Here is a 26,866-nt window from a genome sequence, read left to right as displayed (position 1 = left end):
CTGAGGTGTCTATGTGGGTCAGTTCCATGCATCAAGATTTGATGTTCGATTCCACCTCAAAAGACTTTAAAAGAGCAAAGTATTGTGGTAGTCCCATCCTGTAAGGAATCGGAGTACTCCTCTCTCGGGAGAAGAGGGTGGACAAGGTAGATGATGTTTTGGACATAGAAGATTCCTTATACTCTGACAAGAATTCCACGAGGTGGGAATGTTAGGATGATTTGGGGAGGGCTGTGTGCCAAGCAATCAAAAGTGTTCAAGACTGCAGGAAGTTAGCGGTGCAAAATGAAATTATATTTAAAAGAAAAAAAAGAGAAGCTGTTTATTTTCTTACCTTTCTCCTCTCAGGTGAAAGATTTACTAGGTCTAGTGTTGACAAAATTTAAGTGCAATTTTCAGGTATCTCACAGACTGTAGGCCCTTTATTCCATAGGAAAAATGCTTAATGGAAATCCCGAAATAAACGAAAATGAAAAACAATTCTTAAATATATATACGTGGCTACTGGGGCTTCTCTCAGCAGGTTTGAACTACTGACTTGAATGGAGCATATTTGGCATACGATCTTCTGGGAGAAGCAGATTATGATGTAAGGCTTATAGGGGTTCTGCCTCAGTGGTTTTGGTATGCCATATGCGGTGTCTTAAGGCCTGGGAAGCGGAGACCAAAGTTCCTAGCCTTTTTATGGTATGGTCTTATCCAGTTCTTGACCAAATAAGACATTAACCAGGTCATGTGTAAACATTATTCCTTCCTGCCAATTAATACTTGACAGCCTATGGGTCCAAGGTTAGTTTTTTCATTCCACTGGAAAACAGGCCCCAATAACTGCAAAAAGGGAAACAATGTTCAGTCAGCAATGCAACCAGTTTCCAAACCCTCAGTAGGCATGAGGGGAACACCTGTTGTGGGAACCAATCTGCATTTTTTCTGGGATCCGTGGTTCAGTTCAACTTCAGATACTTGTGTGAGAGGAGTCACAGATCAGGGATAGATCACAGATCTCCTGAATTCCCATCTCCGACGGCCACACTTCTGTGCTGTAATCGGGCCCATCTCAATCTCCAGATAAACATGCTAGAACTAAAAGCTATATTAAACATTCAAATCATAAAGGAAGCTTCTGGTGTGAAGAATCATAAAATTAAATTTAATGAGGGCCCAAGCGCTGCCTTGCCATGAGAAAATAAAAAACAATTATTTGCTGAGTGGAAAAGAATTTTCAAGCAATATACACTGTACTCATACCATAGGTAGAGAATTGGGAAACATAATTTTGAAGAAAGCTTGCCCTACAATATGGAGGATAATCTCTGCATAAGGTTGTGTTTAGGCAGATTGGGAAATATATTGTGTGCCAGATGTGGTATCTAAGTTAAACCACAAGGTGAGCAGATTTGCAGTATTTTTTTTTTAGTGGACGCTACTGTTGCTTCCATGGAATTATCAGCAGCAATGCCTCCACATGTTCTGAATATAAAAAGAAAAGGAATTTAGGATATTCTGTAGTTACCAGGCTACCCCGGAACGTCATGGTACACAGACATTCTCAGAAGATCCATCATGGCATTTTGCTTTAAGACAGGGCTTGTAGTCAGGCCTTTTCAAAATTATTATGTAGCAAGACTGGTTTTAATAGCTAGACAGCCATGATTCTTGCGGAAAAGGGGTTTTACGGCAATGTTAAGACCATGCTCAAAGCTAGAAAGAAATCATAGGGGTTGGAAGACCTTTATTTAATGGCTTCCAACTTCATCCTTTGTATTAGCGATACTTCTTTTTGTGTTTACTGCGGGGTCTGGAACGTGGATTGAGAGTTGAAGTTTGTTGCATGCTTATTGAAGTGCAGGCTTCAACGAGTGATGAATATGCAGCCTTGGCTGTACTTTGGACAAAAATCCTCCTTTAAGCCTAAGGTGTTTCCCAACTTAAATTAAATTAGGTTTTTGTCATCTCAGTGAGAACAAACTACAGCGGGACGTATCTTCTCACCTGTTGGGTATGGTTAGGACTAACTTAAGAGTTACAGGTTTTCAAACATAACGTATTAGCTTTTCTACTATCTTTATGACACCCATCATATATGTTAAACTACATAAAAAAAAATGAATTGCGAGCTCAGTTTATAGGCACATTGTACCAAATCAGTAAGTGCATTCTGGAACACTTGACTAGCTTTGTTGGGTGGCTACCTGGTCCTCGGGGCATATGCTTACAAAGTTTTACAGGTTAAATATTTTTGCATCTACACAATAGTTTTGCATGGAAAGCGCACATAACTCTAAAGGTCTTTTTGGAACTCCCCAGTTTCAGGATCCCACCAAAATAATGTAAGAAATAACAGCAAATATAATTTATGAAGGATTTCCTTTACTTTTTACATCTCTAAGGTAGAGATAGGTTATACAGAATACTCCCTGACAGTACAGAATGCAGTCCCGACTTTTCCCCTATGTCTTTAAGTGACTTCTCAAGTAGTTTCTGAAATTAGAAAAATCTGGGCTGCCATGGATTAAGGAAAAGGAATATTCAGTAAATATAATTCACAGTTTTCCTCTTGCAATCTTTTATGGATGCCATTAAAGTGGGATGTACCCTATAAATATAGTATTGGGAAGGGGGTTTAACCTTTCAGAGGTCCAACTGGAATCACTAAATGCAGTAATATAATCCAAAGACCCATTATCCTGGATTAGTATATAGCAAAGGTTCTCAACTCCAGTCCCCAAGTACCTCCAATAGGTCATGTTTTGTGGATTTCTAATATAATCATGCAAGGCTTGTAATTATCCCACCTGCTTCCACAGACAGAAATCTTCAAAAAATGACCTTTCGGGAAATCTTGATGGTTGAGAACCACAGATATATATGGATAAGCTCTCAGCAAATCTAGTAAGTGCCAATTCCTTCTCTTTACATCCCCAGGCTGTGGGTGAAAGAGTGGCAATAAACCCTCCCGGTTGATGTGAAAAGTAGATAACATTTTTGCCAAGAAAGTTGGATTATCTTCTTAGATATTTAAACAGTTCTTTGCACCCCAGTGTTTGTAACTGTCTGACCGTTCTGTCAGGCGCAAAAGCCACCATTAACGCTACCATAAGTTTCAGAGCAACTTCCTGTACTGGTTCAAACTGGGCATACTTCAGAACATTAAACACTAGACTAAGGTCCCTTTGAGCCACTAAGGAGCTACTAGAAAGGCAAATCCCACTTTGAAGAAGCCGTGATTAATTCATCTGACGTCAATGTGATATTTAATAAGGGGATAAAGCAAAATCCAACTTGCAGAAAGTCAAGAATGTGTGAAATGGTTGAAAAGGTTAGATGTTTTAGACTCACACCATGAAATAAAGGTCATTCATACAATGTAATATACTATCAAATGTGATGATTTTGGATTCTCAGTAACAATACCATTAATTGTAGTAGTTCTATATTTGGGTGAAAAATCTGCACCCTAGTTAGTACACTAAATATCTACATGAAAAGGCAGAGGACATGTTTTTTTACTGAAGCACCTCCCAGGAAACTGGGAACCATGGACATTGTGGGTGGCCAAACATCTTGTGGTCTGAAATAATAGCCCCATATCACCTACAAATCAATGTAATTTAATGTATATATAATTTTTTAGATCTACAAATAGTGAACTGCCCACCACGTAATGAGCCCTGACCTAGTAAAAGTGGTAGATTAGTTTACTCTAAACATATCTCAGCATATAAATCTCATTCACTCTGAAACAGAGGATAAAAAGCTGGAAAAGACCAGGTTGCCGCTCTGCACAATTGCTCCACTAAAGCACCATGGCAAACTGCCCAAGAGGCCCCGACCACAACAGACGAGTGGACCCAGAGCGAAGGGGGGGACTGGTGCATAAGAAGACCGATATGTTTCACGAATGTTTGACGTAATCCACACTTAGGAGCATCCACTAGGTAATCCGTACAGCAAAAAGCTTAAGAGTACAAGCCCACACCACATCCAGAAGATGGGAGCATATTGGAGGCAGAGAAACAAGGAAAGGCAGATGAAACCTGGAAACCACATTAGGCAAAAAACAAAGGCTTAGTCCGTACCACCACCCTATAAGAATGAAAAATAATTAAGGGAGGCTTAGAAGACAGAGCCGCCAATTCTGATTCCCTCCTAGTCAAGGAGGAGGAAAACCACCTACAAAAGTAAGTTAGCAGAGCTCCACAGACTCAACAGGCTCAAAGGAGGGCAATCCAGGACCAAGTTTAAATACAACGAAGTAAAGGAAAAATGTACAGTGGATAGATTCAAAGCACCCCTTGCAGGAAGGTCTTTACCTCTGGAATAACCACTAGATGCCGTTGGAAAAGTACAGACAGGGTGGCTACCTGATGTTTTAGGAACAGCCCATCTTGCAGGAAGAACAAGAGAATGGAGAGGCGAAAAGCATTTGCCAGAAGGTGATGTCACTCAGACAAGAGAATATATAGACTCCAGACCGGATGATAGAAGTGACTGGTTTTCTAGCCAGAAGTATTGTAGAGATCACTGCCTTTGAAAACCCAAGAACCCTCAAGAGCCACAAGCCAGCCGAGAAACTGGGGTGAAGGCACAGCCACTGGTGAAGAAGATCATCGCGGAGAGGGATGTGCGTCGTGCAAAAGACCCAGCGGAGGTGAGTACCAAGTCCTACGTGGCCAATCCAGCACAATATGAATGACCAGAAGACTCTTACTGAACCTTCTGTAGCCTGTCAGCATGGATAGAGGCAGGAACAGATAACCCAACTGGAAGGACCAAGTTGCCCACCAAGGTTGTCTAAAGGGTTCTTGGACCGTGCTGTGTAGATTGGCAATTCTTGTTGAGGCAGGTGGTCATGAGGTCTATTTTAAGTGTACCCAAACAGTCTACTATCTCCTAAAAAACCTCCAGATTGAATTCCCCTGGGTAAACTGTGAGATGACTTAGAAAGTCTGCCTCCCAGTTGTCCACCCCGGGAATGTGAGTGGCCGAGATCACAGGCACCCAGGCCTCTGCCAAAGACCAGATTTGAGAAGCCTCCTGGTTCTACCCTGATGATTTATACACACCACTGACAGCTCACACCTCCTGAGTGTTGATGAGGAGCACAGATTCTGACCTGTACCAGTGACCCTACAGATGAAACCATAGAGTCAAAACCCTCAGCCAATCAGGCTGGCATCAGTGGTGACTAGAGTCCAGTCCAAAATAAAAAAAAGGGAGAGCGCTTGGTCAAATCCTGAGACTGAAGCCATCACTGGAGAAATTGACAAGTCTGAACAGACAGATGGAAGAACTGCTGATCTAACCAAGGTCCCTTCCGAATCCAATGAGCTAGTATCCGGTACAGCAGAGGGCGGATGTGAAACCTTGGAAAAGGAATTGCTTTGAATGATGCCACCATCTTCCCCAGGAGCTGCATGCACCCAAGAACAGAAACTTGTGTAAGATGGATGACTATCCTGATAAGTGCTTGGAGTTCCCAAAACTTTGCCTCAGGGAGGTGGAGTCTCTGATAGCGCTTGTCGAAGAGGAGGCCTAAGAAGACCCTCCTCTGGGATTAGATGAGGTTGGACTTTGCATAGTTGAGTAACCAACCGTGAGACTCCAGAGTGTCCCCATACATCCTGTAAATGCCAAAGGAAAACCACCTCCGAACCCACATTTACCAAAAGCAACTATGTGAGTTATTACCTTCGTGAATACTTTGGGCGCTGTGGAGAGCCCAAATGGTAGGACAGAGAATTAAAAATTATTGTCTCCTACTGTAACGCAGAGCAATCATTGATGACCTTTTGCAAAAGGAACGTGAAGGTAGGCACCGTTTACGTCTAGGGACGCCAAGAGTACCCCTTCTGATATGGAACGGACGATGGAACAAAGGGACTCCATGATGAAGCATGCCAACTCCAGGTGAGGGTTGAACTGCTTCAGATTCAGAATAGAACGGAATGAACAGTTTTGCTAACCAGAAAAAAAAAAAAAGATTTGAGTAGAATCCGTGGCCTCATTGATCTATAGGATCCGGAATAACTCCCAAATCTAAAAGAGAAACAATCGCTGTGTGAAGGGCCAGCCGGCATACGGGGTCCAGAGGAAGAGGAACAAAAAAGTCTGTAACCCACCAAATCCAGAATGTAACCTTGGTCCAAAATAACCCAGACCCAACAATCCAGCTCTGACTGAATCCAGACATCCCAAAAGAGAACAAAGTAATCACAAAAATTACTCTGGCGCCTAGTGAGAAGCATATAAACTTAGATGCTCCAGCTGCCGCCTAGCAAAAAGTGGAGATTGCCAGTCTCTACACAAGAAACGACTAAGCCAAAAAAGTATTTGCAATGGCGCTTAGAGTATCATGAATTACACATGAACAGCATATAAATTATACATTTATTAAAATACTAAACAAATAGCTCCCGGTCAAATATAATTCACATAATCAATAACATTTTCCAGAGCATATAGTATATAGTCTTACTGAGTGTGAAAGCAATACACTCAAACGCTTGACACAATGTTGCTTAAATAGAAAACTTGGATAACAAACACAGTATAAAATTACAAATCTCAAATGGTAACTTATTGTTCAGTTCTCCTTATATTTGTGAGGTACAAAAAGGTCACAATTCAGCTAAAGTATTTATCCATATGTTGGTTTGATGTATATAGCTGGATAGATTTGCAAGAGAGAATCCTTTAATACTCATTAAAATAATGTCCTAATTTCTTAGCTCCAGTCTTGGATAATTAGCGGCAGTTCAGCGTTAGACTTCTGGTGATGATGCACAATGCCGGGCTGTGAATGGTGGATAAGGGGAGCAGTTCCGGATGGTCACTCAGCGTGTGACCACTGGTTTCCCACGTGAGTCTGGGTCACGCTGGACCTCCACAGAAAGGATCTCCGTTCAGGGTTAATAGCGTTCCAACAGAGTTTGGTTGCCGATCGCTCTTAGGAGATAAGGTGCGCCGAACTGCAGGACACCTGTTACTTCGACGCGTTTCTCTGTGATGCATGGCTTTCTCAAGAAGTTGAGAAAGCAGTGCATCACGGAGTAACGCCAAGGATATTTAATCCACATAGAGGTAACAAGTAGAGGCACAAAGAAGGAGCAGGGAGCATGCACTCCTGTTCCCAGGAATTTGCTAAAGCAGCAGCTATGGCAGGGTTCCTTGAGAACGGAATTTGGGAACATCTAACAATCCAGGTTTTAAGACTATCCATGGTTGAGCATAGATGGTTAAATCAAAAGACTGGAGGTACTAATTAAGTATCAAAAATGATAGAAAAAAAAGATAGTTGTATGGTGCACAAATTACATTAGTATATAGGTTCTTAAAATCTTTTATTAATTCTATATAAACAAAAATGGTTCCAAAAGTATGGTGAAATATTTTTATTGTTTTCAATTTTGTATAAAAACCTGTATGGAGGTTTATGTTGTCGAAGCTGGTTTAGTGGCTGAGACAGAATCAGTGTAAAATTAGCTTGGAGCGACGCCATCTTGCAAATGGCAACCAGACTCCACATTAAAAATAGAATCACATGACGCACATTAGAGAATGCACAATATCCTGCATGCGAACGCTATTAGCTGCATGCGTGCACATCTGCCCCAAATCAGATAAACCTAACTAGCGTCTTTTCCCATACCCCTAATACTTACATAATGCACGCTCACATAAAAGGTTCCATAGCTTTAAAGTATAAGATCCAAGTTTTATTCATTTATTACAAATGCTGTGAAATAGAGACTATTTAGTATCTAAGGTTTAATACATAAGTAAATAGTGTTTGGTATTGTACTGATCTACACTTTCTCAACAGCTTTCCGGTATCATCTGGGTGAAGATCGCAACATGCATTCTCAACTTATGGACCGTAGAGAGTTAAAACACCAAAATGTACCTTGTAAAATGTTGGCAGCTTAGTTATGCATGCAGGGGGGAATAAGGAGACAACAAGCTTTTGGAGGCTGATCTGTGTCCATTTGAAGTGACCTGTTTAGCATTTGTATCACACTGTTGGGATAGGAGTTTCAAGGTGGGGGATTGGGAGGCCCTTTTCACAGGTGAGGAGTATGGCATTCTGAGAACACACAGGCTGGCAGACACACTTGGAGCAGGGAATTGAGAGAGAGAGGTCTTCCTCTCACAAGACAACCAAAAAATGGGACTTTGGGCCTGATTCAGAGCCGCTCGTAAGCGGCCGCTCGTTCGTTCCGAGCGATGTTTGCCCAACTGCGCATGCGTACGGATCGTTATACGCATGCGCTAACCAGTCAGTGCGGGAAAAATTCATGTGCTCGCAAAATAGCGAATGCCTGCTAATTTGATTGACAGAAAGAGGCGTATGTGGGTGGTAACAGGGCAAGGTGCTTGAAAACGGGGAGTGGAAATCCGAATGCAGGCATGCTTAAAGGTCAAAACGGGCGTTTTAAGGGTGTGCATAATTAATACAGCAGCGTCATTGACCACGTCACTGGGTTATTTTATAGCCAGAACTGCTCGCAAAATTGTGGTAGTAAAAACCAACCCCAAAAATAGCGAGCAGTTCATACCCTGGTCGATGTACTCGATTAATCTAATAAATAGCGGACATGACGTAGGATGCGAGCGGCCAGGGGGCGTATTTTTTAAAAAAGCGACCGCAAGTTTTGTTCGCTCGTTCAGACATAGAGGCGTGAACAGACCGCAAACAGCGAACTGTTCATTTGAATAGCCACCCCTTGTTTTAGAACGAACGACCGCAAATAGCGAGTGGCTCTGAATGAGGGCCTTTGTTCCTCGGGAACATGGCTAAGTATATTGTTGCTAAACTGTACAGAAGTTAGTCTATTTGGGTCTCTGTAGCTAGTTGTGCATTTTTATCTGTAATGTAGCTTTTAAAGATTGTGTGTAGTTTGGTAAGGGAATTCATAAGTCTGTGTTAGCATACAGTGGATGATATAATGTGATCTAGTCTGTAATGTTATCATCTACACTGTAGTGTACAATAGTCTGTTCATATTGGTTGTTTTAGCAGCATGCAGGAAAGGGATTGGTTATGGAGTTTTTGTAATATTTGTAATGATTGATGCTGGTTGATATAATTGTTTGAGATCCTCTGGTGAGCTGTGTAAGGGCCTTCACATGTGCTTGAACAATAGCACTGCTTGGGAGAGATAGGTTTAGTATGTGTTGTATACTCATGAATGTAATCATAGGCTGGTACCAGTGTTATATTATAGAAGTTTAATTAATAACAGCTCTGAATGGTACAAGTAATAATCGTGTGTAAGATAGACATTGCAGTTTTTGTTAAAGATACCAGCAAGTGGGTTAGACAATGGCATTACATGTGATACTCCCCTTCCCCCCCCATTGAAACATGTGCTTGATTCATGGAAGTTGTGAGTTAATAGTCTTGTTATTATAGTTATAATTCTACCCAGTTTTGTTGTTGTATAGTACAAATAGGTTGTTGTAGTTATTATAAGTATAATCATCAATGGATATAATGATTTACAGAGTTACAACTTAATGTGAGTTTTCTTATTTTCAAAATGGAGTTTGTCTAGAGACCATGCGGTTTGGACAATAGGGCATGTATTACTCCCAACCCCCCCTCCACACACACACACCCTCACCAGCCATCTTAAAAATGTGCTCACAGCAGATCTCTCTCGCTCTCTTTGTATGGTTGTATTATCTCTCTCTCACAGACATCTCTCTCCCTCTCTCTTTGTATGGTTGTATTATCTCTCTCTCCCTCTCTTTGTATGGTTGTATTATCTCTCTCCCTCTCTCTTTGTATGGTTGTATTATCTCTCTCTCCCTCTCTCTTTGTATGGTTGTATTATCTCTCTCTCCCTCTCTCTTTGTATGGTTGTATTATCTCTCTCTCCCTCTCTTTGTATGGTTGTATTATCTCTCTCTCTCTTTGTATGGTTGTATTATCTCTCTCTCTCTTTGTATGGTTGTATTATCTCTCTCTCTCCCTCTCTTTGTATGGTTGTATTATCTCTCTCTCTCGCAGACATCTCTCTCTCTTTGTATGGTTGTATTATCTCTCTCCCTCTCACAGATCTCGCTCTCTCTCTTTGTATGGTTGTATTATCTCTCTCTCTCCCTCTCTCTTTGTATGGTTGTATTATCTCTCTCCCTCTCTCTTTGTATGGTTGTATTATCTCTCTCCCTCTCTCTTTGTATGGTTGTATTATCTCTCTCTCTCTTTGTATGGTTGTATTATCTCTCTCTCTCTTTGTATGGTTGTATTATCTCTCTCTCCCTCTCTTTGTATGGTTGTATTATCTCTCTCTCGCAGACATCTCTCTCTCTTTGTATGGTTGTATTATCTCTCTCTCTCTCGCAGATCTCGCTCTCTCTCTCCCTCTCTCTTTGTATGGTTGTATGCTCTCTCTCGCAGACATCTCTCTCTCTCTCTTTGTATGGTTGTATTATCTCTCTCTCTCCCTCTCTCTTTGTATGGTTGTATTCTCTCTCTCTCTCGCAGACATCTCTCTCTCCCTCTCTCTTTGTATGGTTGTATTATCTTTCTCTCGCAGACATCTCTCTCTCTTTGTATGGTCGTATTATCTCTCTCTCCCTCTCTCTTTGTATGGTTGTATTATCTCTCTCTCGCAGACATCTCTCTCTCTTTGTATGGTTGTATTATCTCTCTCTCTCTCGCAGATCTCGCTCTCTCTCTCCCTCTCTCTTTGTATGGTTGTATGCTCTCTCTCGCAGACATCTCTCTCTCTCTCTTTGTATGGTTGTATTATCTCTCTCTCTCCCTCTCTCTTTGTATGGTTGTATTCTCTCTCTCTCTCGCAGACATCTCTCTCTCCCTCTCTCTTTGTATGGTTGTATTATCTTTCTCTCGCAGACATCTCTCTCTCTTTGTATGGTCGTATTATCTCTCTCTCCCTCTCTCTTTGTATGGTTGTATTATCTCTCTCTCGCAGACATCTCTCTCTCTCTCTTTGTATGGTTGTATTATCTCTCTCTCGCAGACATCTCTCTCTCTTTGTATGGTCGTATTATCTCTCTCTCTCCCTCTCTCTTTGTATGGTTGTATTATCTCTCTCTCTCGCAGACATCTCTCTCTCTTTGTATGGTTGTACTCTCTCTCGCAGAGATCTCTCTCTCTTTGTATGGTTGTATTATCTCTCTCTCTCTCTTTGTATGGTTGATTTATCTCTCTCTCTCTCTTTGTATGGTTGATTTATCTCTCTCTCTCTCCCTCTCTTTGTATGGTTGTATTATCTCTTTCTCGCAGACAACTCTCTCTTTGTATGGTTGTATTATCTCTCTCTCGCAGACCTCTCTCTCGCAGACATCTCTCTCGCCCTCTCATTGTTTGAAGTTTAATCACTGTTTTTTTACATAAGTAATAACTGTACCTTGGGTCTGTATAATTTCTTTGCGCTAAATTGTCTTTAGATCACAGCGTGTAAACTACTGTTTTATGTTGAATAATATACTTTGTGCTTTGGAAACACATGTTCAGGGTCTAAAGTCTTTATTTTACTGTATGACTGCGTACGCAAATAGCGTCAATTTTAGAGGTTTATAGGCAGGGTTTAGAAGGTATAGGTAGGTGCGTAGAGAGGTTGAAATCCAGTATCCTTAATGTGTTCAATAAAACAGATATACAGTAGATTGGTGTGTTGCAGTTTTTTCATATGTCAGAATATATCTATTTTCTGTTACATTTAAGCAACCGTTTCAAAATAATGCAAAAACACTAACAATTTTATATATGACTGTACTCACACTGTCCTTATTCCATCTGGTATCCAATTTATGTTGGTTACAGTGTGTTACCAGTCAATTAACTAGCACATAACTAATCTCTGTATTCTCATACAAACTGCTAAAAATAATGTGCACTTTTATCCTATACTGTGCAATAGAATGTATATTTTTAAACATATATACAGTATTATCTGTCTATTATAATGTATTTGAATATGAGCAGAAGAAAATTTATATAATCCCTCGTCCCTAAAACAAGCTAATCTGCTAATTCAGTATATACACAACAGGGCTACTAGAGTGCCCACTTATCCCTTATAGATTTAAACATAATGGATTTCTAAGATCCTGGATTTATTACAAATGTGACTAGTTCTATTGTCACAATATATATTAGTAGTAATCAATAATATATATTATAAAGTTCTACACTGTGCTTACACATTACAGTGCAAATCGCTAGCTAGTAATTAGCCACTTCAGGGATTATTAGTTCTCATCTCTCCTTCAGAGATGTCAATTTGTTCCACTCCATGAATAAGCTAAGGTAAAACGGACGTCGGAGGAGTGTGCAGGGGATGCGTTTTACCTAGCACTATAAACTGCCCCTATAACGATATTCTCTGTGTCTATTATTCCCCAGTTCCCTCGATTGCTGCATGTAATAGGCCGAATGTATGCCGCAGCATACACAGGCTGGTGCTGCTAAATTACAATAAGCAGTGGCTGACGTGCAGTAGTGTGTGCCAGGGAAGTGCCTCACTGGAGGAGTATGCCGGGGATGTATCTCACCTAGCGCTATAAACTGCCCCTGCATTTCATACCCCATGTACCTTCTGTACACCAGTTCCTTCCTCTACCGTATATACTGTATTAGACTGAATGTGTGCTGCGGCATAGAAGGACTAACTACGTTACAATAAGCAACGGCTGATGAACAAGTGTGTGCCGGGGAAGTATCCCATTGGAGGAGTGTGCCGTGGATGTATTTTACCTAGCACAATAAACTGCTCCCATACCTGTATTTCCAGTACCGATTGTGTATCAGTTCCGTCTATTAGTGCATATAATCGGGCTGAATGTATGACGCAGAGTTAATTTAAGCAGCGGCTGATAAATAGCAGCGTGTGCCGGGAAAGTAACCCATCGAGCACAGACACACTGTTCCTTTCCTAGATCTCTGGTGCTTAAAATTGTGAACTCTGATCACTGCATGTATTATATATTATTGATTACTACTAACACATATTGTGCCCAAATTGGACACCCTTCTGGCCGACGCAATGGCCAGAAGAAAAACAGTCTTGGCAGTAAGCCATTAGAGGTCCACTGAGCCGAGTGGTTCAAAGGGAGGGCCCTAAGGACAACAGCCAAAGGTGCTACAGGAGGGACAAAGGGAGGCTGGATACGAAGCATCCCTTGAAAGAAGGTGCGAATATAAGGAAGAGGAGCAATTCTACGCTGGAACCACACTGAAAGGGCCGAGACATGGAACTCCAGTGAAGCAAGGAGGAGACCCAGGTCCCAACCCGCCTGCAGGAAAGCCAAAACTCTGGATATGCTAAACACCTGGGGGTCGTAACCCCTTGGGTGACACCATTCTAAATATGTATGCCACACCCGGTGGTAAATTCTAGCAGAAGCAGGTTTACATGCCCAGAGCATGGTGTTAACCACAGAGCCGGAAAAACCCTTGGACCTTAGGAGGGATATCTCAAGAGCCACGCCGTCAAAGACAGACGACCCAGATCTGGGTAGAAGCAAGGACCTTGAGACAACAGGTCTGGACGTTGAGGCAACAGCAACGGAGTGTCGATGGAGAGACTCTGAAGTTCTGAGTACCAGGGGCGTCAGGGCCATGCTGGAGCCACCAGCAAGGCCATGCCTCCCTCTTGCTTGAACTTTCGAAGAACGCGAGGAAGGAAGAAATAACGGAGGAAACAGGTACAGAAACTGGAAGGTCCACTTGACTGATAGAGCATCCACCAAGAGAACCCTGGCTTCTCTTGTCCTGGACCAATACTGTGGCAGCTTGTGATTTAGTCGAGAGGCCATGAGGTCTATGTCTGGAATGGCCCCACTTGTCCACTAGGAACTGAAACACTTCTTGGTGAAGATACCATTCCCCGGGATGCACGTCGTGATGGCTGAGAAAGTCCGCTTCCCAATTCAGTAGTCCTGGAATGAACAGTCGATATGGCTGTTAGATGGCCTTCCGTCCATTTCAGAATGCGTGACACCTCTGTCAGTGCTGCCTGACTTCGAATTCCTCCTTGACGGTTTAGGTAAGCCACGGGCTTTCCATGAAGCAGCAGACTGCTTGTTGCAGTGCACTGAAAACTGCCCAAAGTTCCAATATGTTGATTGGTAGCGCAGACTACTCTGCTGTCCACCTTCCCTGAAAGGAGTGTGGACCTGTCACTGCACCCAAACCCTGAAGACAGGCATCCATCATCAGAAGGACCCAGTCAGAGATCCAAAAGGGATGCCCCCTAGTGAAGTGGACTGTCTGTAGCCACCAAGTCAGTGGCGTAAATTCATCCCTGGAGCCCAGAGGCAAGTTATAATTAGGTTCCCCCCCTCCCCCTGTCACAGCTGCTGACACTGTAATGTAGCATTTCACATACGGACAGACTATGGATAGACAAAGGCAGCAGCTGATGGTCTGACATGGAGCTCTCCACTAGTGTATGGTGGCTTCTCAGGTGCCGGGAAGGGGTGCCATGTATTGGGCAGCCGTGACGGTACACACCGGCTACATAGTTACAGCCCCTTAGTGGGGTGACTATGTTGTGGACAATGAAGGAGGTGCCCCTTCAGAGCTGGAGCTCGGCGGCAGGCACCTCCATAGTCTCCCATAGTTCTGCCCCTGCACCAAGTCAGAGACAGGCGCACCTCCTGGGAGAGCACCATCGTTTGAGTCCGTATATGATGGGGTAATCAGTCCCACTTGGAGAGAATCAATTTCTGCAGAGGCCGGGAATGAAACTGGGCATACGCCACACCATGTCGAACGTCGATACCATAGATCCGAGTAACTGCATTGCTGAGTAGACTGACACTCATCGACTGCGAAGGCATCTGCGTACACGCGTTTTTCAAAGTAGAGATCCTTTCTGCTGTCAGAAAAATCCTTTGCTGTTGTGAATCCAACAGAGCTCCCAGATGGAGCATCCTTTGAGACTGAATCAGTGAGGACTTCTTCCAATTGATCAACCACCCATGTACCTGGAGCACAGATATCGTTAGCTGCAGGTGGGGATGAAGCAACTCTGGGGACCCTGCTAGTATAAGAGGTCATCCAGGTATGGTAACAGGCGGATCCCCTGCAGCTGCAGATGGGCTGCCATTACCGCCATGACCTTTGTAAACTCCCGAGGTGCAGTTGAAAGGCCAAACGGCAAAGCCCGAAACTGGAAATGTTGTGACACAGCAAACATGAGAAAAAGTTGGTGAGTTGAAGTAATCAGAATATGCAGGTATGCATCCTGAATATCCAGACACACCATAAAATCCCCAGGTTGCATAGCCAGTATAATTGAGCGTAGGGTTTCCATCCTGAACCTGGGTACACTAAGGAATTTGTTCAGGGACTTGAGATTGAGGATAGGATGGTAAGAACAGTTTGGTTTCTGGACTAGGAAAAGGCTGGAATAACCATCCGTGCCCCTTTGGGACCGGTACAATGACCCCTTCCTGCAGCATGGATTGTACCACCTCTTGAATAGCCAAGGCCTCGTCCGTGCTTTTCGGAAGTCCTGTGCAAAATAACTGACGGGGAGGTCTTCTGCGGAAGGAGAAGGCATACCCCAGAGAGAATACTTCCTTCACTCAGAAACCGTGGTGAACTGGGTGAACTGAAGAAGTTGGCCTCCATCCTGGGGTACCCCAGGAGGAGTCCCATCCCATCAAGCGGAGGGCTGGTCATCAGGCTTGGCAGCCGGACGTCTGTTACTCCAAGGCTGCTTCTTAGGCCTGGCAGATTTCTTGGCGGCGGATGGCCTGGGAAAGGACTGAGTTCTAGCCTTACCTGGGGCACGATAGGTCCGAAAGGACAGAGTCAGAGCCCCCGAAGAGGCTGGAGCAGAAGCAGACAAGCCGACTTAGCTGCTGCTAAGGTATTCACAATCTTGTCCAAATCAGGACCAAACAAGACTTTACCGTCATAAGGCAAACACTCCAACCCCTTCTTGGATACCGCATCAGCCCTTCAATCAATGGAGCCACAGAGAGCGGCGATCCGCAATGGCTGCCGAGGGAATCCTGGCATTTAGTAAGCTAACATCCAATGCTGCCTCATTTATGTAAGTAGCAGAATCTCTGAGGTTTCCCACAAGATTCAGCTGTTCTCTGGTAGTATTTGGGGCGAAGGATGTATCCAGGTTGTTAGCCCAACATTCCATGGCCTGAGCCACCCAGCAGATGGCCATAGCTGGTCCGCTTGCAGCCCCCCGAAAGGGAATAAGCAGATTTAAGGCAGAACTCTACCTTCCTATCAGTAGAATCCTTCAGGGACGACATGGAAGGCATAAGTAGCGTCGCGCTTTTTACCAAGTGTGTGACATGGAAATCCACTGCCGGTGGAGTCTCCCACTTGGAAAAATAATTCTCAGCAAAAGGATAAGCAGAGGCTAGACACCTCTGTGGCTGATACCGCTTCCCTGGCGTTTCCCATGCTACCGCCAAGTGACCACCAGTTGGTCAGACGACGGGAATATAGCCTAAGTCACCTTTTCTTCCATGAAATATGCATCCTCCTCAATGATCAGGGCTGCCCTCACAGCCTGTATCAGACCTGGAATATATATTTTTGACTTGCCCTCTGCCTCCTGAGAAAGGGGCTCAGAGTCAGACTCATCCGGGAGCAGTTCATCATCAGATGACACATCATCTTCATCCCACACAGTAGATAGTGACGACAGCAAGACCCTTTTAGCTGGTCTGCTGACGGGTGCGTCACTCTGCCGTACCTCAGTCACATTTTCTAACACAGCGGGAAATGTATTAACCCACTGGGGGGGAAACACCTGCATGGGTGTAGATGGTTGCAGCAGGTTCTGCGCTGGCAAAAGGTGCTGCTGTTGAAAACCAAACTGTGGAAACACAGGAGTGACTGCCAAACACCCTGCAATGGCGGTCAGTGCTTTTGCAAAGCACTCCCATGGCAGCTCCTGCTGAGTGGCAGAAGCTGCAGAGGGACCTGGAGGGGTATAACACTGGAAACATAACTCCTCAGAGGCTATGTCCCCTGCCCCTAACACCGCTGTACATTTTTTACAGAACAGTTTAGTAGGAGCAAAATTAGGCATATCACTCTCACTGCCAGACATAGTGAAGAGGATAGCACTCTTTAGGTCACAGACTGTGACTTTGGCTGCACCCGCAAAACACCAGTGCTATGGCTCAGAATAGGTACAGGTATAGCAAAATGGCTGACAGTACAAAAAGAAACTCAGACAGACAGCGCTAGCATACAGTCGCAGACTTAGCGTCTAGAAGGACAAAGCGCTACATACCTCTTCTCCTGGTGGTGGTCAGTGTATGGAGCCGGAAGGAGGAGGAAGCTGTCAAAGCCCAGTCAGACTGCGGTGGAAAGGCACGCTGTGAAGCAAGGAGGAGCCGGCTGTAAAACAGGGAAGGCTGCCTCCCTTGGTCAGCGATTAACCCCTAGGACGCTGGAGCATAACTGCAATACTCCAGCCCGCCGTCCCAGGTGGCTTTGTGGAAGCGCAGGACTCAGTGCCTGGCTCCACATGCTGTCAACCCCAAGGAGTCCCCAGCCCTGGAGGAAAAAGACTGCGATTCGGCGCGCACCACTTACCTGCTGCAGTCTAGGGATCCTCCGGGGTCCCTGCTAACCAAGACCCCAGAGGCCCGCCGAGATCCCTGGATCAGTACAGACATCTCAGCGCCAGTGGGGTGATGACGCGGCACTGCGAACTTCCATTACGCTGTCCGCACTAGAAGAAAAGCATTCTTCTAATCTTCATACTTCAGGGGCAGTTTGTAACAGCAGCCCCACTGCTTGTTCAGTGACCCGACGAAACAGAGGAGCTTCTGGCCCGGGGGCGGAGTATAGGGGGAGACTCGTTGCATCCTGGGAGAGCATTTTACTGCATAAGGTGCCCGGATGACTCTGCATCATCTATACCCCAAGGTCACTCTGTGGACCATCTATGGATCCTGAAGTAGAAATATACATTCTATTTCATGGTATAGGAAATAAAGTGCACATTATTTTTAGCAGTTTGTATGAGAATACAGAGATTAGTTATGTGCTAGTTAATTGACTGGTAACACACTGTAACCAACATAAAATTGGATACCAGATGGAATAAGGACAGTGTGAGTACAGTCATATGAAAAATTGTTAAAGTGTTTATGCATTATTTTGAAACGGTTGCTTAAATGTAACAGAGAATAGATATATTCCGACATACGAAATAACTGCAACACACCAATCTATATCTCTGTTTTATTGAACACATAAACCCCAATACAGGATTTATACAAAATTGAAAACAAATATATTTCACCAAACTTTTGGAACCATTTTGTTTTATTTAGAATTAATAAGAGTTAGATTTTAAGGACCTATATACTAATGTAATTTGTGCACCATACAACTATCTTTCTCTGTCATATTTGATGTATAACTATAGTGTGTAGCACCCCTCGAATTTGCAATAAATAAGTTACAAGCAGTAATATTTGTAGGAGATACCATAAGACTAGTGCGGTTGTTTCTTTTGTACTAATTAAGTAACCAGTGCTTAAGCATGGTTATCTTTAAAACCTAGACCGTTAGGGTGCCTTGAGGACAGAGTTTGAAAGCCTATGAATTATAGTCATTTTACACCTGAAGGTGTGGCGACAATACTTCTGCTAAGCTGAAGCCGCTATTAAAATTTAAAAACAAAAACCTTTTGGCAGAGTAGAGGAAATAAAGAGTACTTTAGTGGATCTCCATAGCCACCAGTACCACTAACTGAAACACTGCACAGGTGGTCTGCCCCTAGCAGCAGTGATGTTTGGATAGAAAAGGAGTGGGATCATTCACAAATGAGAAAAGGGGCAATGAGGTCACTTGTTGTGAACCACCACGTCGATGAGGAGAGTGAGACCACATCAAGCAAGATCAATATTACTGATGTCTGTAATGCACAGCCAATTGTATGAAACATTTAAAAAGCAACACAATAGTAATCAATGAGAACCTAATTCATTAGGAATACATAAGGTCCTTGTGTACTTTACGGACTCATTGCAGAGAGAACCCAATGTCCTAAACTCATAATTATTATCAATCATGGTAATGTCTAAATCCCCTTCACAGAGAGGACACAGACGTCATCAGCCAGTGTTCAGCGTCATTCCCAGTGTCCAGCATCATTCCCTACCATCCAAGTGGGCACAGAGGGGGAATATAACCTTGTGGCGAGTGTAGCGAGCCATTGAGCCTGAAGCGTGGCGAGCCCGCGAGGGGCCAACTTTCTTCTTTAGGTGGGGACAACTTTTGGTACTTGTGTACGTAAAGTACACAAGTACCGTTTAAAACATTCATTGGGTTCCCTCTGCAATGAGTCCATAAAGTACACAAGTACCATAAATAATCCACATGCAATTAAATTACTAGTTTCTGGTTAACTGCTATATACATCTACAGGAAATCTCACAATAAATATTCATAGTTTGTAAGATGTTCATGGTTTAACCTCAGATAAGCAGTTACATACAATAATTTACCCCTCCTCACTCTGATTTTGCTGTTTTTTTTTTTAAGCGAGTTACAAACAAACAAACACACACCCCTCCCCCACACACACACACACGAGGACAATGAGAAGGGTACAGGCGTTTGGAACCAGGGCCTAATAACAGGTAGTAACTGCTATTTTTCTAAATTAGAATTGCTTTTCCATGAAATTTGTATGACAGGCCACTGCAATGTTTTAACCCTTTGCTAAAATAACAAGGACCCAAAATTTTATTTTTGTGCAAAATACACACTTTCAAAAGAATTGACCAAAAATAGAGAAAAAAACCCACATACAAATACTGTTCCCGTTAGTCTTTCACCACTACTGTGTCCAGCAATCCCCAAAATAAGTGTTCAGTAACACTGCTGCATGTACACTTTGTCTTTCAAACAAAATACTAACTGATTGCATTCATTTTCCGGACTCTGTATAGTGGTGGGATTCTGTTCCTTTTCTTCTCTCTTCTTATCTACTCCACTCCCATTATTTTGTGACACAGAACCTCCATTGAATGGGGAGGCTGAATAGAAAGAGAAAAGCAAATGAGCCCGAAAAGTCAAGTTTTACAAACAGCAGGTTCACAAATGTGTACAGTTGACATAAGTTGACTGATGTTAAACAGAAATCTATTGTAGAAAACAGAGTGACTACTCATAAAAGAACAGAATGTTTTAATTATGCAGCTTGTGTAACATTTGTCTTTGCCTTATTCTTTTTCATACTGTTCCATGTAAACAGATTAGCGAAGAAAACTAGAAACCCAGGGAAGAGACTGTGTAAATGGACTGAAAAAGGAATAGAAAGCAGAAACATTTAGAAACAGAACTCATTCTGAAAGTCCCAAATGCATAAGCAGTATTACCACAGAGATACAGGTTCAAGCACTACATTTTCCTGACTGTACTTTTAGGTCTAGGGGCCTATATACTAATAACTGCACAACTGCTGATCGTTAATGTTCAGTTTCTTGGTGGATATTTAAATGTTTTATGAAAATAACCCCACTATGAGGATGTAGTTAACATCCCGACTGCGGGAAGAGAGAGTTGGTAGGCTGCGGGGGAAGGGGTAAACAGGGCCAAACTTTGAAAAGCTTTGCTTTTTGGAGTTTGGTACATAGGGCTGAGATCGTAGCCCCATTGATAATTTCTGTGAAATATCCTGCATTGTGCTATTTGTACAACAATTCATAATTTTATGGGAAAAAAAGCTTGATACTTAGGCCCCCCAAGTCTGTTCATTAAATTCAGCAAAGGTTGTTATAATTGGAAAAATACTAAAAGCAGAATAATGTAAATATATAACATATATTCAAATGAATATAAAATATCTGTTAAAAGCCAAACAACCCATGTGCACATTAAAAATAGAAATATGTATAAGCCACTTTTTATACTCCCATATATAGTACTCTGCACCTGTCACAACCCATGCAGTTCCTCTTTCTTGCCTGGGGTGTCGCTCTCTGCTCTGGTGCTTCTAGCACACTCAGCTGATGCAACAACCTTCTTAAATACAGAACAGTGTGCTAGAAGCTCGAGAGCAGACAGTGGCAGGAAAGAGGAACTGCAGAGGTTGTGACAGGTGCAGGGTGCTAGAATGAAGACTACATATATCTTAACAGACTAGGACCTCCTCCGTAGTATATTAGCAGCAAGGTTTACCAGGCACTGTGATAAGTACCCAAACGTCTGTAAGCACTCAGTACTGATCGTGTTGTGCTCTAGGGGCGATCCACAGATTATCAGCCGCAGTTAAAGTTCAATCAGGAAAAACAAGGTCCAAACTGTATCCAGAGATGATTTTCAAGAGTCCAAATAGTAGAAGAGTCCAAGTGGCATATAAAATAGCTCAACATGTTTCCCTTGGTGAAATTGTCTGAGCTTCCTCAAGAGCATATATGCACAGTGTTCCAGATCTCCCTATACTGCTTCTAAAATATTAAAAGCAGGACCAAATTTACCCAAATGTGAAAAAACCTTAGACTGCAGGTATGTGGGTTTCACGATTCACATAGAAATGTATTAACTTTCTATAAGGATAGACAAACTACTCTATGATATGGGACAATTATTGCCTCTCCATATGCCAGCCACACCCTCCAGATGCCCCTTTTATGTCCTCCAACTCCTCCAGATGACATACGACTCCTTCAAATCTTGGTCTTTTTTCATGACAGAGTCCTTTGCCACCACTTCAGGGTAAAAGATGCACTAAGCGAATAAATATGAACACTGGGTACAGCTCTATTTTATGTTAAGGCCCTCCCATTTCTTACTAAAAATATACTTCTCACATACTGTACAGAAAACACAATGCTTTCATATCACAGAACTGTAAATTAGGGATAGAATAGACAGCTGTCTCACCAGAATTGTAATTTAGTTTCTTTGAATCTGTACAATTAGATATTGAAGATATGAAACCAATAGACTGATATCTTCATAATCACCAAGTTACCTTCTTCTTGCTCCTTGCTTGGATTTTCAACAAGCGGACTCTTCCCTATGCTGCCCTCTCTTTCATTCGCTTTCTGCTGACTATCCATTTTGGGGCCAAGAATTTGAGTTTTGAGCCGACTGTAAACCTCAGCAGCTTTGTCCATGACAGTCTGATTAGCTTTATATCGACGGATCTAAAACACAGATAATATGCGCAGAACACAAAGGGTGAAGTACAAGTTAGAAAAAAAAAATACAAAAAAAGTTTCATAAGATAGATTTGTTATATGTAGTGGATGTACCCAAGAGAGATGAAAGATACCTTATAATAATTAAGAATTAGAGAACGGTTGCGAAAGTCATACACATTACACTTTACCTTCTTGAGTGTGGCCACTAGATCAGTATTCTTCTGTAGAATGTGAGAAGTCACCTGAAGACTGCCAAGCTTCTCCAGGGCATTTAAACATCTGTGTACATCCTATACAGTAATAAAAACAGATGATGGAGGAGGCTTAGTTTAATACAAAGTTTGTAATAATTGTATGAGATAATGTTGTATTGTATGATCAGATAGAAGATTGATCACCACAAAAATGCATTGGAGATTACCCAACCCAGTTGCATCTTAATGGAATAAAAAGTAAATATAACAATGCTATGGGAGATTATCAAGGGTCCCAGCAACTCACAGGACTGTCCACTTTCAATGCAAACTTGATCTCGCTGTGCAGCTTCTGGAGTTTCTCCTCCACAGTGGGCTCTGCAGAGTGCATAAGATCCCTGAATAACATACCATTCCTATATAACAGACACAGTGCTGTGTATTGTTTTGATACCCTCCCACAGTAACAAGCATGCTCTTCATTCCAACTCACCCTTCTTCTCCACTTTTCTGTCACTTATTAGATCAGGTTTTTTCTTTGCTTTTTCTGCTTTTGATGGTCTGAAAAAGCCGGAATTCATCAGAGAACTATGATGGATGTACACTTTAAGAATAATAGATTATTTGACTAGCGCTGCACTCACTATAGGGAGATGTGTGTCAGCAGCTGATATAATTTGTAGTAGTGGGTACCCTACACGATCTAACAGTGGGTAGAAGCAAGGGGGATGGGTCTGCGCTGGTAAGTTCCGTTTAGAAGATCTGCAATCTCTGCCATCTCTAATACTTAATAAATTACCTAATTTCAGAAAACAACACAGTGTAGTATAGGAACCATATGAGCTATATAATCATAAGGGTAAATGACAATGAATTGAATGATTATCTCATATAAATGGTTAATACGCAGAATGCAATGTGAGGTACACAGTAATCAACAAAATGATGCATTTGGCAACGAATGGTAAAAGCATGTTTGTTTTTTTATTCGGAAGACAGTGCTCCAATCAATCATGATTAATCGGTTAGTGTATTCGGTGAGATGCTGGTGTGCCAGCAATGGTCTGCGAAAGATGATAATAAATCTTAATATACTGATTGAGGGAATGATGGTATCCCAGTCCTGAAAGTATGGGGGATGGTTCAAGTCCACAAGTAGAAACAGTCCTGTAGGGGTCGTGTACTCTGGAGGGGCGGCGTCCCACGCCCTCTGGTCCAGTCACCCTTGGTGTCTTGCGCTGCGCTCGCTGCCTGGTGAGAGGTATCCTGTTATCTAATAGGGGGAAGCAGATGCACACTCTAAAGCAGGGGTGGCCAAACTCTGTCCTCGAGAGCTACCAACAGTTCACGTTTTCCAGGTCACCCAGCAGATGTACAGGTGTAGTCATTACTCACTGACACATTTTGAAAGATCCACAGGTGGAGCTAATTATTTCACTTGTTATTCTGTGAGGAGACCTGGAAAACGTGAACTGTTGGTAGCTCTCGAAGACAGAGTTTGGCCACCCCTGCTCTAAGGACTAAGAACACTGAATATCACAATATATATAATAAACTATCAACATACATGGTTTTAAATTGAGGTTCTTAGTACATATTTGGCCAAAGATGTATGCCCACCTACCACATCAAGGTTAACCTCAACAGGTGGGTCCCCAACATCCCTAATACCTTTTCTTCTTTGTATGAGTGTATTTAAGGTGCTCCTCCTACCTGCCACAGGTGATTTTAGTTAGTATGGGTCCTGTGCATTGCAGTACACACATGTAATGGGCGCTATTACAGGTAAGTTCTATATAAATTTATACAATGTGTCAGTATTTGGGATGTTAGGGACCCACCTGATGGAGGTTCACCTTGATGTGGTAGGTGGGCAAACATCTTTGGCCAAATATGTACTAAGAACCTCAATTTAAAACCATGTTTATTGATTGTTTATTATATATATTGTTATATTCAGTGTTCTTAGTGCTTAGAGTGTGCTTCTGCTCCCCCCCCTTCTATTTCTGCTGTAGAACTACAGTTCTCAGCAAGGTAGCACCTCTTAATGTGTTTAAATTAGGATGTGCAGCCCAACCCCTCCCATTCCCCTTTTGTATCCTGTTATCGCTCTGCTGTACTCCCAATTCTGCCCCCAATGTACACGGCTGTCCCATAGTACGTTTGCACTCGGGATATCACTGGTGCTCTGCAGGACTATACTACACTGTTAGCGCAGACCCATCCCCCTTGCTTCTACTTACACTTTAAGAAACAGGAAGCGGAATACATAGGTTTTCCCTTTAAATGTTCCTCTAACCTTCCTCTTGGTCGGTCTCCACGTTTCTCTTTCTGATTTGTCTTTCTAGCAGTTTTTGCAGCTCGTTGCTTTTTCACTGTCTTCTTTACCTTTAAAAACACCACCGTTAATTTAATAAAGCAGCCTTACCAACATTATCAGAGATTACTCTGTGCACATTTACAATGTGGGGATGGGTAGCAAAGTCAAACTATTAGGGAAATTATTGCACAATTCTTACCATCTTATCACTATCAGAATCTGATACCATCAATCGTGTCTCTTTCTTAGTATTTGCTGATGATTTCTTCCTTTGTATTTCTTTTTCAGACTCAGAAGATGAATGAGGCCTCTTTACCGGTTTAGAAAGTTCTTGATTTTCTCTCCTTATGCTGTCACTATCACTGTCCACTTGCTCTGCTTTTAGAGCCTTTTCCTTCCTTGCTTTCTCCTCCTCTTCTCTTTCTTCCTCTCTTAAACGACGCAATTGTTCTTCTTGCTCCTTTTGACGACGCTCTTCCAATGCACGGCATCTTTCCTCATCCTGCTTCTTCCAGTTACTAATCCTGTCTGGAGAACTATCGCTAAAATGAAGATTAAAAATGGTAATTTGTTCATAAAATATATCAAAAGGATGTACATCAAGGACTGATGAATCAAAATACACACATCCATATATACATATATGGCAACCTACATAGAAGTTCCAATGAGTCATAATCAAATGAATAAAAGTACCATTAATTGAAAGATAAAACAAAAAAATAATAATTGCTTAAAATACACACTAGGATTGTTATTATCAATAATACAATAATTTAAGTATTCCTATATTCAGAAAAAAATAAAGGTTTAACTGATAAACTGCACATAAGCAGTTACAATCAGTAAAAGTTCACAAATAATTCCACATGGGATAGAAAGTTCGAATTCTGATGAACCTCAAACTGGACAGAAGCAAGATTGAGGTGATAAGGGTGTATACTCACATATAAAATATATGTCTGGAGAATATAGCTTATTAGTGTACACACAAATAAGGAGAATAAATTTTAAAGACAGTTGTCCATCAAAGGGACATTTGCATATACTGACCGCATACTGCACCTCATACGTCAAAGAACAAATGACCCATTTTGGAGAGAAGGTCGGTCTGTGCCAAACGACCTTAGAAATAGTAACAGCCTAGCAATTATCCCTAAGCATATACTTTAGGTAAATATCTTGTCCTCTATTTTTTAACTCCTTGATTAGTGACTATCTGATGTAGATCATTAAGCTCCTTTTATGCTTGCAAGGAGTAGTGCTGACACATCGGTCTGTACATTCAGAGTTTACATGAAACAGAGCACTCTCATAGGAGATCATAGTGATGCATTTCGGCTGTATAACCAGACATTTCACAAGCTGATTTTCTGGTGAAAGCTGCATGACTGAAAAACCTTCATAGTATAATAGCCTAAGGGCCGTATTCAATTACCGGCGATAAATCGATAATTTATCGCCGGCGATATCGGACGATTTTGTGCGATATCGGTGATTCCGGCATACGCGCTCCAGTTTATCGCCCAAAAAAAGGCGAATATGGGTAGGTGTGATATTTTGTCATGTGAAAACAGGCGAAAATATCAGGACATTTAGGAAAATGAGTCTGTACCCCGCAAAAAAAAGCGAATGTACATAGGATATAAATATAGAAGTGTATTATTGGATCTAATAAAAAGTATTTAGGGTACTTAAATTGTGTATTTGAATAAACGTTGAAAATTATAGAAAGCCATTTTTTCCCAGGAAATTACTCCTGCACTTAACTTGGGGGTATGTTAAAATGGGTGCAAGTATATGTTGGTGTCGTAAAAAAGCGCACTTAAAGAAAAAAAAAGTTAGAAAAAATACTTGCTGTAGCCACATGCAATGTTTAAAACACCTGTTGCATCCTCCATACAGCCCCCCGAAATACCAGACCCATTTACAACAATTTTTTTTTTTTTCACCCAAAACTTGACAGGTCATTTGGGGCCAAATTCCGCAAATTGCTATCAACTTTTGGGATAATATATCATTAGGGGGGGTCCTAAGAGTTCTGAAAGAAATGCCCCATTTTTAGCCATGATGGTGAAATCTTATCGCCGGTTTCAGACTATCCAATTATCGCGGGTGCGATAATTGTTTTCGCGATATCGGTATTATCGGGAAATCGATAATTTACCGCAAAATCATCACTTAACACGGCTAATTGAATCCGGCCCTAATTTTCATTGGGTAA

At 42.2% G+C, this 26,866-nt stretch overlaps 1 protein-coding gene across 1 annotated transcript in view; it reads right to left on the bottom strand.

Annotated features, from left to right (window-relative positions):
- Window positions 1-26,866, bottom strand: part of HDGFL2 (HDGF like 2) — a 172,956-nt gene that overhangs the window by 13,474 nt on the left and 132,616 nt on the right. The window contains exons 9-15 of the mRNA XM_088450837.1: window positions 24,842-25,184; window positions 24,622-24,710; window positions 22,816-22,883; window positions 22,630-22,700; window positions 22,317-22,418; window positions 21,957-22,131; window positions 19,899-20,016 (exon numbers count right to left, since the gene is read on the bottom strand). Of these exons, the coding sequence (XP_088306963.1) occupies window positions 19,899-20,016; window positions 21,957-22,131; window positions 22,317-22,418; window positions 22,630-22,700; window positions 22,816-22,883; window positions 24,622-24,710; window positions 24,842-25,184 (966 nt within the window). The remainder of the gene's footprint in view (window positions 1-19,898; window positions 20,017-21,956; window positions 22,132-22,316; window positions 22,419-22,629; window positions 22,701-22,815; window positions 22,884-24,621; window positions 24,711-24,841; window positions 25,185-26,866) is intronic.

Source organism: Taudactylus pleione, unplaced genomic scaffold (genome assembly GCF_031769625.1).
Source record: "Taudactylus pleione unplaced genomic scaffold, aTauple2 ptg000529l, whole genome shotgun sequence".
NCBI classification, from domain to species: Eukaryota; Metazoa; Chordata; class Amphibia; order Anura; family Myobatrachidae; genus Taudactylus; species Taudactylus pleione.
This window is presented reverse-complemented; position numbering and strand designations above follow the sequence as displayed.